This window comes from Lactuca saligna, chromosome 2, assembly GCF_052625555.1.
Source record: "Lactuca saligna cultivar CGN05327 chromosome 2, ASM5262555v1, whole genome shotgun sequence".
Lineage (NCBI taxonomy): Eukaryota > Viridiplantae > Streptophyta > Magnoliopsida > Asterales > Asteraceae > Lactuca > Lactuca saligna.
The window spans coordinates 170,336,936-170,351,955 of NC_136418.1; the positions used below are offsets into that span (position 1 = coordinate 170,336,936).

At 34.8% G+C, this 15,020-nt stretch overlaps 1 protein-coding gene across 1 annotated transcript; it reads left to right on the top strand.

Moving 5' to 3' along the window:
* Window positions 1-14,010: 14,010 nt before the first annotated feature.
* On the top strand, window positions 14,011-14,751 carry LOC145029333 (agamous-like MADS-box protein AGL61). Its single transcript, XM_078977901.1, has one exon. The coding sequence runs from the start codon at window positions 14,043-14,045 to the stop codon at window positions 14,703-14,705; it is 663 nt and encodes a 220-aa protein (XP_078834027.1). The 5' UTR covers window positions 14,011-14,042; the 3' UTR covers window positions 14,706-14,751.
* Window positions 14,752-15,020: the final 269 nt, after the last annotated feature.

Here is a 15,020-nt window from a genome sequence, read left to right on the forward strand (position 1 = left end):
TACTTGGGGGGGGGGGGGGGGGAACTCACTAAGCTTTGGCTTACAGTTTAAGTTTTATGTTTCAGGTACTTTTGATGATCGGGGCAAGGCAAAGGCTTGATCGCGCACATCCTTCAGATTTTATGAGATTTGTTCTTGGGATACTCTAATTTATGAATTTGACATTTTGGAAACTATGTTTTGTAAACGTTTATGGTTTTGACTGGATTTGGAAAAATGAAAATTTTACCTTGATTTTTGGGATGATACGTTTCGTACTTTACCAGTTGGTATCAAAGCCTTGGTTTTAGGGATTCGAGCACACTCTCGGGTATGTCTGAACTCAAACTAGGAATTGGTAATCTTTTTAAAATAAAATAAATTTTCTAAAAGATTTTATAAAAAGAAAGAGGTGAAATGCGTGCAATCAGTCGAGCTCAAGTAAGTGATTCCTAGAATACCCATAAATGATGATATGTTATATGTTATGAAATGTTTGCATGATAAGATAGGGCTACGTATATATATATATATATATATATATATATATATATATATATATATATATATATATATATATATATAGAGTTGCATGTTAGAATGCCTATTAGGAGAGATGCTTATTAGGAAGGATGCCTTTTAATGTTTTGTGGCATGTAGAGTTCTACTTATCAAATAATGCTTGTTTTATGCTTTATAGGACTTATACTGATGTGAGTTAAGTATTACATGAATATGATAAGTTACATGATGCGAAGGTTACATAATCTTAGAGTGATTGATTTGGTTTTATGACACAATTCTTGTTTGAGTCTAACCATTGTAGGGTTGAGTCTTTTAGTTGAAGGATTATTTAATTTTGTTGCATGTAATTGTATTCATTAAGTAATTAGCTGGCATTGGTAGGGGTCTTTTAGCAACTGATTACATAGTGAGGTTGGGATCTTAGGAGAGCCTAAAGAGGTAATTTAGTGAATTTGGTGCACTGTTTAGTGGGTTTTAGGAGTATTAGTGTAAGAAGGTGACTTAAACGATTCACGATGATTCTTGAGGAAAGTATGGATATGTGTGGAAGGTAGCATTGGTTCTATACGACTGAAAACACAGGATCTGTATTCGAATCAAAGAAAGTCATGAGGATTTTGAGAAGCCTGCAGGATGCGGATTCTTTGGGAATGTTCTGATCATATTTTGGTTGCTTTTTTGTACAGTGATGAGCACTCATGGAGGAGGTTCCGGTTCCAGTTCAGGCTCAGGCTTTGGTGTTGAGGAAATTGATGAGAGGATTCACGAGATCGTTTCATCTAAGATCAACCATGCTATTTTGGATACGAATTCTGTGATGTTTGTCACTAAAATGAAGGGGATCATGGAGCTCTTGGATGAGAGGCTTGGGAATTTTCGTGTAGATATTGTGGTTGGTCAAATTAGGGCGCATACTCTCTCTTTTTTAGAGTTCAAGGCTTGCGGATCCCAAAGTTCTTTGGGAAGAAGGACCCTATTGCAAGTAGGGCTAGATTTTTGATATAGAGAATGCTCAGGGGATGAGTTTCTATCCCAAGGTATCGAAGGTGTGATTTGCATATTTCCTTCTAAGGGATGGAGTACGCGACTGGTGGGAGGAGGTTGGTTACTATTTGGGAAAGGAGGTCATAGCGGCCATGTCTTTGGTAGATTTATGGTGAGGTTCACGGCAGAGTCTGCACCAGCCATCGAGGTACAATAGTTGGCAAGGGAGTTTTAGGACCTTCGCCAGACGAATTATACTATGGCAAAGATCACTGTAGAGTTTAGGTAGAGGGCTCTGCTAGTTCCTCAGTATGTTGTAGATGAGGATATAAAGAAGACGATGTATCATGATATGTTGATGGATAAGGGATGATATTCGGGAATTTGTGATCATGTTCAGTTGAAGGACCTTGGAGGATTTGATTTCTAGAGCCCGAGAACGGGAGATTGATTTGGAGCTTCTGAGAAAGAGGAAGCCAGTTGTAGTTTTAACAGCAAATGGATCAGTGAAGAAGACCAAGACTTTCGATTCATGAGCTAGAGCCCAGCAGTGTTGAGGCTATTGTGACAAGTATGAGAAACTACATGATGGTTTATGTCAATCTAGAGGTATGTTTTGTTACAAGTGTAGTGGGATTGGTCATGTCAGTAGGGATTTCCCCTAGGGATCGAGTCCAATATGTTTTCACTGCAATCAAGTGGGCCACAAGAAGGCCGAATGTTTGGGATTGAAGGGTAGGGCAGTGCGGACACCAACTCTAGTTACTCTGAGGAGTAATGATGGCCGCGAGGGTGGAGTGGAGGCTCTCGTAGTGAGGATACGCGCGTTTCAGTTGCATGCTGAGGAGATCAGAGTTCCATCAGATGTTGTCGTAAGTATATAACACCCAACTTCGAATCATTTTGTAATTTGGGATCGTGACCTGAAGATCAGTTATCATAAGGCTTCAGGACTTAGGGAAAAGAGATATTTAGACCTATTTGGATATGGGTAATGTAGATTAGGTGATCTAAGAGTTCGATTGGTGCTTTAGAGCATGAGGTTATACTGTAAAGTGATAGTTCAGGTCTTGTATGAATTTTGGATTTAAGTTATGAAAGTTTTAAGGAAAAAGTGAGTTTATAGGATTGTAGAGCTTCTCATTACCTTTTCGTGGATATAAAGAACTTCGAAAAAGGATTTGTAACAAAGAAGTTATGATTGTTCGAAGTTGGAAAAGATTTTGGGGGAAAAGTTGCTCACGACTTGAGCAATTGGAGCTCACGACATGAGAAGCGATTAAACAGAAATGCTGAATTAAATTATGCTCATGATGTGAGCATTAGGAGCTCATGACATGAGAACTATGCAACCCAAGCCCATGAATTTTAGGATTTTCAACATATATAAGGGTTTGTTCCATGTGTTTAAGGCATTTTATGAGCCTCCATTATATCCAGATCATCTTGAGAGAAACTCTAGCCTCCGTTTTGTTGGATTAGGTGTCTAAACCCATAACTATAATTGGTATGTACTTGATTTGATAGTAACATGGTCCTTTTGGGTTGCTTTCACTTTAGCAACTTGATAGGATGGCATATGGAGATAGAGGTTAATAGATGATTTGTTAAAATAATATACTAATTAGAAATCATATTATTTAATTAGTATTTAATCAGAAATTAATTTTGGGATTAAAAGAACCCGGGCTATTTTGCAAATCATTAATAGTTGCAAAACTAGGCTGTTGGACTCCTTCAGAATGGAGTGGATGAAATTCTATAGGGGGGCCCTATAGATTTCGTCCAAGGCTTCTTAGTAGGAGGTCTATAGGCTGATTAAGGACTAAGCAGCAAACTAGGGTTTCCACCTGAAAACTCTAGCAGCCTCAGCTATTTAAAGACACCAAGACCTAGGGTTTCCGGCCAATTCTTAGAGCATAGAAACCCCAGCCGATTTTCTGCATATTCTCTTTTCTCTCCTCTCATCCTCTTGCTATAAGTGTTTGTGAGTCATTAGAGATGAAACATTTGAGGCAGTAAGCTTTTAAGAGTCAAAATCAACAAAGGAATTCTTGTTATTACTATATAACAAACAAGGTAATCTTCTAAACCCCTTTTTCATATGTGAATTTTGAATTATATTTATACTACATCCAGGGTTTTGAGTTGGAATTCAATTTTCATGTTTAATTAGTGAAAAACTTAGACCCAAAGCAATTTGGGTTGCATGATCACATAGGATGTTATTATGCTCAAAACCCATAAATGGTATTAGAGCCTAGGATATTTTTAAATTAAATTTGATGCCATAGTGAATTGTCCAAAGAAGAAGGGAGCAGATTCGTCAATCTGTTCTTGGAACTTGACGAGTTAATAATGGAACTCGATGAGTTCAAAGCCTAACTCGATGAGTTGACTCGTTAGATGCCTGATTTTTTGATTTTCAGATCTTGATTGGATTACGATAATTACCATAATTCGTTTTTAATGCCTAAAATTGAAATTTCTGAATAGTAATCTGATTTCCTTATCAAATAAGATTGATTTGGTTAAATTTTGAGATAATGACAAAATTATTTTATTAATTTAATTATTTAAGATTTGATCTACTAATTTTGAAAAGTTTCGAATTACGACCTATGGTTTTGGAATTTAAAATTTAATTAAAAGTTTAATTTTAAAATATTAAATTCTAGAACTCTAGTATTTTAAAAGTTTAAAACACACCCTTATACTATATATAATATTAAGAGTCTAAGATATATATATATATATATATATATATATATATATATATATATATGTATATGAACAGTCAGTCTTACAGTTAGTAGACCTCGTTCACGAAGCAGATCTATAAAGGGGCGGGGGGTATACGGAAACTGCCTATAAAATGGCGGTTGAATGAATGTCCACTCTCACCTACCGCTTCCTTGATTGGTGGAGGGTCATTAGTCAAACGGGTAGGATAGAACATTAATCTCTCATTAGTAAGTATAATGATAAATATAAAGTAACTATATGTTATTTAAAATTCCCAATCTTAGTTACTTTAGGAAAATGTGAATTTGATGCTAATCCATGAAATTGCACATTACACTTTGTCAATTCGTTAGTGGTGCGTGCATGGTTTACCAATACACTAACTTGGGCTAATAAAGAGTGGCAATGGGTAACTTGTAAATTATCATTGATCAATGGAGCGTGTGTGGTTAACCGACACATTGATTAGGTGGTAAATGACATCGAGAGTACTAAGCTAATTTCCATGGATATTTACACATTGTTTGTGATGCTCGGTATCCCAATCACAAACTTAAAGGGCATAATCGAGATTAAACATGCCATTGAATAGGTCAATGAATCTCAAAAGATCTAGGAATTTCATTTCATTCAAAACCTAATTCATTTAAGATTTTGTTTACATGGTGGAATTGGTAAATCGCCATTTACCTACCTTCAAATAACTTACAATTGGATTATGACATCCCTCTTCTGAATTGTGAATTGTTGTTGGGTCCTAGCCTTATTATTTCATTTTGGGTGCTATATTAAGGATTTCCTATCTAATCTAAAACTTGTTCTATTTTAGATGTCTACCTCAAACAACGTGCCTGGCTCCTCCAACAACAACAACTCCTCATATTCTTTCTCGCTCTTGAACGTTTGTGTGAGGGTCACATTCGATGGTTCAAACTTCAATGATTGGATCTGAAACATCCGAATGGCCTTGCACTACGAGGAAAAGGAATACGTCCTCGATAAAAGTTGAACGAGAGAGATGAAACTAAAGCTACTCCGGAAGAAATAGCTAAGTATAGGGCCCAATGCAAGGATGCTACTAAAGTGTCTTACATTATGGTGGCGACTATAACTCTTGAGCTCCAACGGTTCTATGAGGACTATTGTCCTTATGAGATGTGCCAATACTTGATGGAAAAATACCATCAAAGTGCGCGTTAACAAAGATGTGAGATAGTCAAGTCACTCATAACCACGAAGATGAAGCACAAAGAGTCCATCACGAGCCATTTTCAATGCATGCAGAGATATGTGATCGTTTACTCAAGTTGAATGTGAATTTCGATGAGGAGGTAGTTGTTGACATAGTCTTGCACTCATTGCCTCCTTGCTATAACCAGTTCAAGATAACTTATCATTGGAGCAAAGAGGAAGTTACATTGACTAAACTTCACGGCTTGTTGAGAACTGCTAAAAGTATATTGAAAGTAAACGATGTTGAATCCACTCCTACTGCTGCTCCAGTCCTGGATATTGGACAAGGAAAAAGGAAAAAGAGAAAAGCTCCCTCAAAGAAAAATTTGAAGGGAAAGTCTCATGAAGGGTCTTCTAGTAGTGAACCCAAAATAAAAGCCAATTCTGGTCCTCCTGCCTCAGATCCAATGGATGCAACGTGCTTTTACTCCCAAGACAAGGGGCATTGGAAGAGAAGTTACCCCAAATACCTATAGGACCTTAAGGATGGCAAGATCAAGCCTACCTCAGCAAGTATTTACACAATTTTTGTTGGATTATGTGTCTAAGCCTATAACTATTTTGGTATGTACTTGAGCCAATTATGAGCATGGTCCTTTTAGGTTGCCTTCACCATAGCAACTGATAGGATGAATTAAGGAGAAAGAGGATTAATTATGATTTATTAATATATTATATGAATAATATATTAAAAGAAAAATCATATTGTTTAATTAATATTGATCAAAAATTATTTTAGAATTAAATTTGTGGTCAAAATAGATTAATTAAACTTAGGGATTGAAATTGCAATTATAAGATAATTGGTTTTTGGTATGTATATCTTTTAGGAATAAGGTGGACGAATTCAAGGTGGAAGCCCACTTAGAAATCATCCAGGTCTTGATTCTGGAAGGATCTAAAGGGCTGCTTGGTGGCTAAGCAATCAAATTAGAGTTTTTACTGAAACCCTAGCAGCTCACCTATAAAAGGAACTCTAAGGCTCCCAAAATTCGACCCTATGCTTTCCAAGAGTGTATTTGATGAATTTTGTGCCTCCTTATCCCTCTCCTAAGTCATCTTGGTGCTTGTGGTGTTTGTGACTCTATTATCACTACATAATAATCAAGTTAAGATCTAAACCCTAATCATGTGTGATTTTCGGATTTGATATGCTAATTTTAGGGTTTATTGCTTTGGTATTCAATGTTGTATGTTCAAATTAGAAAACCAAGATCAAAGCAATTAGGGTTGCATGAACACCATAGGAATGATGTTATGCTCATAATCCATCAATTTTGTCTAAAAATTCATCGCATTCTAATTCTTGGGTCCTTGATATAGGATGTGGTTTTCACATTTGCTCTGACCTATAGGGACTAAGAAAAAATAGGAATATGGAGCTTGGGAAGATGAACCTGATAACGGGTAATATGAGATCGTTACCTATTACCAAGATCATCGTTTATTCTTTAAAGCTTAGTAGTGGATTATGTTTAGACTTAAATAATTGTTGCTACTCGTTAGAAATGATGACGAATATTCTTTCCTTTCATGGTTTATACAAACAAGGTTTTAGATATTCATTTAATAATGAAATTAGTTCTATTAATGCTTATTATAATGGTGTATTTTATTTTTAAGCATTGCCTGATGATGGTGTGTATGAAACTGTGATGGTTATAGACAAATTAGGAAATAGTGTGTTACAAATTGATTCATCTAATGGTCTATACAAAGCATGCATGTGGCATTGTCGTCTTGGAAATTATAACAAGAAGCGCATTGCCCAACTCCAAAAGGATGGAGTGTTAGAATCATTTGACCTAAGGTCGGATGATACATGCGAGTCTTGTTCCCTTAGAAAGATGAGTAAATCACCTTTCACAGGTCCGTGTGAAAGAGGTGAGGGATTGTTGGATCTTATACACACTGATGTGTGTGGGCCCTTTAGATCCACCATAAGGGATACAAATCGATTTTATGTGATTTTTACCGATGATTATAGAAGATATGGATATATCTACTTAATCAAGCATAAGGCAGAAACCTTTGAAAAGTTCAATGAGTTCAAACATGAAGTCAAGAATCAATTGGACAGGAAGATCAAGATGCTCAGATTTGATAGGGGTGGTGAGTATCTTAGTATCGAGTTCCACGACTACCTCAAGGAATGTGGAATTGTTTTAAATTTGACACCTCCTAGGACATCACAGCTTAATGGTGTGGCCGAGAGGCCTAATCAAACTTTGTTGGACATGGTTCATTCCATGATGAGTCAAGCTTCGCTTCTGATATCGTTCTAGGGGTATGCCTTAGAGACTGTCGCCCATATCCTTAATCTAGTCCCGACAAAGAAGGTGGTCAAAACACCTCACGAGACGTGGACATGGAAGGTTCCCTCTTTAGCACATATCAAGGTTTGGGGTTGTGAAGCTTTCGTTAGACGAGAGAATCACGGCAAGCTTGAACCTTAAAGTGAGTAGTGTATTTTCATCAGCTACCCACATAAGTCCTTTGGATACTTGTTCTATAGACTTAGTGAAAATGTGGTCTTCGTAGCACGAAAGGGAGTTTTCCATGAGAGGGAACTCATATGCAAAGACGAGAGAGGGAGTATGATTGATCTTAAAGAAATTCAACACTCTATGATGTATTTATGTTGTATATTTTTTACTAATTTTCCTTTTGCCTATTTTTTCTACAGATATGTCGAGACAGGGTCGTCAAGCTGCCAGTCAGTTACCTCATAATTGGCCATCGTATCCGTTTATACAGTTCCTTGATAATCTTGTTGATCATAGTTTCTTTGTCTCTCGCTTGATTTCTCTTATGTACAATAATATTATCCTACAAGCTCTTTTCTAGAGTGATGTGTATGATTCTGGTTGACGGATCTTCTGGATCCATTCCTCACCTAGGTCCAAGGGTCTAAAAAGCTCGCCATGGCACGCCACGACTCCAAGGCTTGCACCTGCCGCCAAGCTTTGCCAAAACGCCTCCTTAACTCATATCTGTGTATAAAAATGAATAATAACTGAAAATACATATAAAAATATTAATTATATAGAAAATTGCCGCCTTAAGTCACGCCTTACAAACGTTATGACTCGCCAAGGCTCGGAAAAGCTTGAGGCTTGACATTGCCGCCAAATCACGCCTTACGTTATTTAGAACCTTGCCTAGGTCCTACATGATGATAAAGGTATTGAGCTATTTACTTTCCATGGATGGCGTTGGGTTGTTAGGATTCAGGAAGTGATATATGAAGAGCTCTTCTAGAGTTCTTTTTTACAGTTCACTTTAACAAGGTTTCAACGAATTTGGCTGATAAATCGGTCTTGTCTTTTCACCTGGGAGGCATATCATGCTCCTGCAGCTTGATTGAGCTGGGGATACATTTAGGGATTTATAAAGAGGAGGAGACCAGACAGGTAGAGCAGCATATCTTGAGCTTGCCTTCGAGAGGCATCAAAGACCTATGTATGCAGAGGCCTATCGAGAGCTAACTCTACGTGATGTGATGCAAATTTTGGATGCTATACAAGAGGAGCATCATTGGATTATGCTCTCCATTTTTGGGGTGATGCAACATTTAGGGATGGATCACCCACCCTTTCCTCAGGCATGTCCTACATTTCCCCCATATACTCAGCCAAAGGGTGCTGGTTATGATGGTGCTTGCCCTTTAGGTATAAATCATGGAGATACTGATGATGACATTACGGAGGATGAGGAGGACAATTACGAGAGTAGTGATGAGTAGGTGGGAGGGTTGATGTATTTGTTTGTATGTTGATACTACTTATTTCTATGGGATATATTTTTTTTGATACACTTATGTATGTTTATACTGTTTACTTTGGTTTGTATTAGATATGTATTTATGGTTTCTATTTTATCATTCACCAAGCCCAAATTCAGTTAATGTATTGGTCCATTAAAGAATAAACATAGGTGATCAGACTACGTTTAGTTGTAACTCAACCTTTAGATACTGAATCAGCTTAGATAACTAACATACATAGTTTTCATTCTTGATTTGTATATTTAATTGTTATGGGTTGGGGATTATTATTGTTTTGTACTTTTAGATTATCAAATAAGGATTGACCAAATGAGAAGTGTCGGAGGGTAGGATCATTTTAGCATATAGCCGTTTTGAAATCCAGCAACCCAAGCGACAGTTCAAACTAGTCACCTCTCACGTAAGTAGTCTATCAGTTGGGTAATTAACAGTAATACTTTTATTTATAGGTTTGAGGACAAACCTAACCAGAATATATGTCCTAGGCTATAGTCGTGATTCCCATAGAAGTACTAATTCGCAATAGCAAGTAGCTCTGATACCATTTTGTCAAACCTCCCCCGATTGTTGGCGGAAGCGTCAAGGGGTGACGGTGGTTCCACAAATTACCCAAATCACAGAGAACAAACCACAATCACCTTTTTATAAATTAATGATGTCTATTACATGGAATAAATAAAACCTATCTATCTTCAAGCTGATTGTCCTTCCTTGCGTTGATCCTGACTCCATCCTAGGAATACATGCGATTTTGGAAACGTCAACTTAATGTTGGTGAGTTCACAGGTTTAAATAAACATTAAATAAACTATTTTAGAAAATTCTACATTGATTGTGATCGTTTTTCTTATATTCCTTGTTGCGTAGATTTTACTAGATTGTATCTTCCACAGTTCTTTGTATCTTGAAACTTATAGGTTTCCCGAATACTTTAAATTTTAAGGTTTTGTATTGTTTTCTTTTTAGGATATTTTATTAATGCTAATTTATTATACATCCTTAGGATATTTTACCAATCCAATCTTATTATCCTTATGATATATTTTACCAATCCTAACTTACTATATTTATAGGATATTTTACCAATCATAATTTACTATCTTTATAAGATATTTTACCAATCCTAATTTACGATCTTTATAGGATATTTTACCAACCTAATTTATTATCTTTATATGATATTTTAACGCTCCTAATTTACTATCTTTATAGTATATTTTATCAATCATAATCTACTATCTTTGTAGGATATTTTACCGATCTTAACTTCTTTTATTAGCAACTCAAAGACGTCTCTTTAGGTAGTTGATTTCCTTTAGGTTGCTAGGATACATTACCATGAACCCCCATAATCGACGTTGTGGACTAATAATTTCCCCCGCACAACACTTTATCGAACTTAAAATGATACTTATATAAAAAAAAAGTTATCATATTGGGATTGTAGCTAACAACCACAACTGGGAGTGTCAAATCCCGTATAGATTTATACATATCTTTCTGGCTCTCGCAAGATTAACGATTATAGGTTCGGTATAGCCGAATTTAATCAGGCTAACGATGAATAATAACAGCTCACTAACGTATTAACCTTAGGTATTTTTATCTTTTAACTTTCTTACTTAGTAATTCCTATAACTATCACAATATAATTCTTTTACTTTATATTTGATAATTATAATTTATATATCTCATAAATTTCTATGTGTTTGTGTTTGTATGTGTGTGTGTGTATATATATATATATATATATATATATATATATATATATATATATATATATATATATATATATCATATTTATGGTTGATTTGAAACAGAATATTAGGGAAAAGTAACTACTAAGTACAATGCATATCCATATAATTGACAAACGTTAGTTCTAGGTACTGTGTTATCCTAGGAAATTGGCCAGTATAACATGTAGGTAATATCTCTTCCTAGACTATCAGACACCATAATTTTTAGGCATAATACTATTGTTTACAACTAGGTATAGTATCTATAGTTATATTATTTAAGGTTTGATGCATTATATATATATATATATATATATATATATATATATATATATATATATATATATATATATATATATATATATATATATATATATATATATATAGATAAAGAAGTTTGATAAGCATGTATTCCCTCCCCCCCCTTCCCCCTCCCCCCGGTAAAACCTTTAAAATAGTAAATTGGGGCAGTGAAGTCACCCTAGTAGCGTGATCCAAAGTATCCTTTCAACTACACCCACAACTTTGCGCCATTGGGAAAACTTTCGAGATAGATCAAGAGAAAGAGAGATTTTTGGGTGTAAATAATTTAGAAAGTGAGCACCTCTATTTATAGTTCATATGTGTTGCGCACTTCATGGTGGTTGTGCACACGACTCGTTGATTAAACCAAAGCTCGCCACGTGTCACACTCCTGGTGGTCCACATCTTTCCAATATCGACGAATTTGGGTGTTAGACGTGTGCATCAAGCATGGTATGCACTTGGCATGCATCACTAATTCTTTTATAAAAATTCATATCTTCCTTATACGAATCTTGTTTCTTACCCTATTTATATATGTGTGTAATTGTGTTCTAGTACTATAACTTTCTTTAAGATTGTGTTGTCAAATTTTAACTTTTATTTTTTAATCCGTATTATATATATATATATATATATATATATATATATATATATATATATATATATATATATATATATATATATATATATCCTTTTAAAGTTCCTATATATCGTAATGCTACGATTTTCCTTTTAATTGCGTTAACCAGAAATCAACCGATTTTTATATACTCTTCTGATGTTAATAACATTAATAACGTTAATAATGCGGTTGATTTTTACTTTTTATAAAAGAATATTAGATTTTTGCAACGTACGTTTATATTTTTAAGATCACTTTAATGTATACTTTCCAAGTACACTTACCATTTTTAATAGTGGTATAACTTTTGATCACTTATTTTTTACCCAATTAATCTTATTCTTACTAATAAATAATAGCATAGCATATCTGATCATATTTTTCCGAACTATGAAAAATCTATTCCTATTATTTGTTGATGATAACCTCTAGTGACAGTTGTTGATGGGAACTTCTCTATTGTCATAGGGGAGTTAGGGTTCCTTGAAACTCTCTCTAGAAATGACGGAGGACGCAAATGATCAATCCTAGAGAGTTAGTGATGTTTAAAGAGCCCTAATACCCTAAAAAAAAGCTTCCAGGCCAAGGGCGTCGTGCCTACTAAAGGACGCCCCATGCTCCTTACGATTAATTCTAACATTTTCAGTTTTTCAGCAATATATGATTAATGACTTCCTGCTTGGCCTCATCCTTTCTTTACTTTGGGCTATTAAACCCCCCATTAAAAAATGAAAGATACGAACGGAAATAGTGTGTTACACTTGATATATCTTGAATGCGTTGGACTTTTTTTTTTTTTTTTTTTTTTTTTTTTTTGATGAAGTTTGACTAGCCTTATGAAGACGAGCCTTACGAACAACAAAGACTAAGAGATCCAAATACGAAATTTAATGTGACCGTTTTTAGATTGATATAGTTTGTAGTTATATTGGTTAATTTTATAAAATAATGACAGTTCCACAAACAAACAAATAACATCAGCTATTTAACAACTCTAATATAAATCTTTGTTTCAAAAAAAAAAAAAAAAGAAGAAGAAGAAGAAAAAAACTTTAATATAAATTATACTGGCATTTTGTCAATTTGTTGCATATATGGTCGAGATAAAAGTTTTTTTGCATATAAATAAATGTGATTTAGCAAGTTAATGAATTTTTTTATTATGTTTGATTTCGTACCCGTAAGAGGTGATTGTCCATAACTTCTTACTCAATTAGTTGTTATTTTTCACATATACTTATGCCATTTTCGATCGATTAATAACCATATCTTTATGTATGAGAAACAGTATTAGGCACTATGTATAGGTCGTATTGAGAATACACGTGCTGATATATTTGCACTCCACCAGTCATTTTTCATAGAATTTTCAGAAATAATTTGGACATAAAATGAGTATTAAGCAACTTATGAAAACCAAAGAGAATTTATAATAATTAATAATAAAAATTGTCTATAGTGTCCATGGAACATGCAAACTGATCACCACATGAAGTTTGCCGAGATATAATAGTTGAATTTTGCATGACAGAAGCTATTTAGCAAGGTTTTTATTATTAATTACAATATATATTATGATCTAGTTTTAGTGAGTATATACGGAGGATTTCTTTTGAAACAAGCATTTTCCAAATAATCACCAACTATTGATCTAACCTGTAAAGTCAAGGCCTTTTACCCTCTTCTCTTGTATATATGGATTAAGCATAGAGCCAAAAAAAAAAAAAAAAAAAGGAAGAAAAAAAAAACCTAGTTAGGTTCTCACTTTTGTTTATCTCGTTTTATGGTTCTTTCCTTGTAATTGTTCTCTACCTTCATATTTGCGATATTTTTTTAAATGCTGTTCTAAAAAATTAAACTTATTAAATAAATCCAGTCTGGCATGCAACAAATACAGGGTGTTGACTTTGTAACTGACAAATGTCAAATAGTTTGCATAATGATGTTGACAACAAGAAATTGATTGTCCTGATATCCGTGTATTAAAAACCAAGATTTTATAACTCCCAAATAATGACTACAATTAATACTTATTCATCACCTATAAATAGGCATGTTTCACTAAACTTTAGTATCCAAGACCCTCCATTTTAATCAAGTTTCTAGTTGAAGATCTTAAGATATGGCGCCAAAGAGAAGTTTGGGTCGCCAAAAGATTAAAATGGCACAAATCCAGAAAAAATCTCATCTGCAAGTGACTTTCTCAAAGAGACGAGTAGGGCTGTTTAAGAAGGCTAGCGAGCTTTGCACATTGTGTGGGGTTGACATCGCTATCGTGGTCTTTTCTCCGGCTGGAAAAGTTTACTCCTTTGGGCATCCTAAAGTTGACTCGGTTGTTGATAGATTTCTGACACGAAAGCAAATTAATCCTATGCCTACAAATTTACATCTTGTAGAGGCGCATAGGATAGCTTCCATTCCTGATCTAAATTTGCAGCAAACGCACATGAGGAACGAGTTAGAAGCTGAGAAGAAAAGAAGGGAGACCCTTGATGAAATGCGAAAGGCTAGCCAGAACCAGTTCTGGTGGGAAGCACCTATTGAGGACTTGAATCTCCATGAACTTGAACAACTGAAGGATTCAATGGAGGAACTCAAGAAGACTATCTCTATACAGGCCAATAAGCTGTTCCTCGAGAATTCTAACTCTGTGCCAATTTTTGGTACTAATAATGTTATTAGAGGTGATGGTGAGTATTATGAGATGAAGCCTAACCCCATCATTTCAGCATCTTGTACTTCTTCTCACGTCCATAGCTATGGCTATGGCCATGGTTTGTTTTAAGCAATTGTTATGTTTTTGGTCGATCTGCTAGTTAGTATCTTACTAGCTACTATCCTTTTTAAATTAATTTTCATGTATATACACCGGCTATTGAACGATGATCCATGAATCTTGTTTGTCAACGTGTTAGGAATAAATTGAAACCTTAACACATTTATTAAATAAAATTTGTATTGAAATCTCATTATCTATGTTATTTTAAATTAATAACTAAATTGATTCTCTATATTTAGGGAAATTGAACGCCCAGCCTTTTTTGGAACGTTCTCTTGAAGCTCGATCTTTTAGCTTTATTCATTTGGGAAAAAAAATGAG

Excerpts from the sequence above, each read along its gene's own strand:
- LOC145029333 (XM_078977901.1), top strand. The coding sequence starts at position 14,043 with ATGGCGCCAAAGAGAAGTTTGGGTCGCCAAAAGATTAAAATGGCACAA.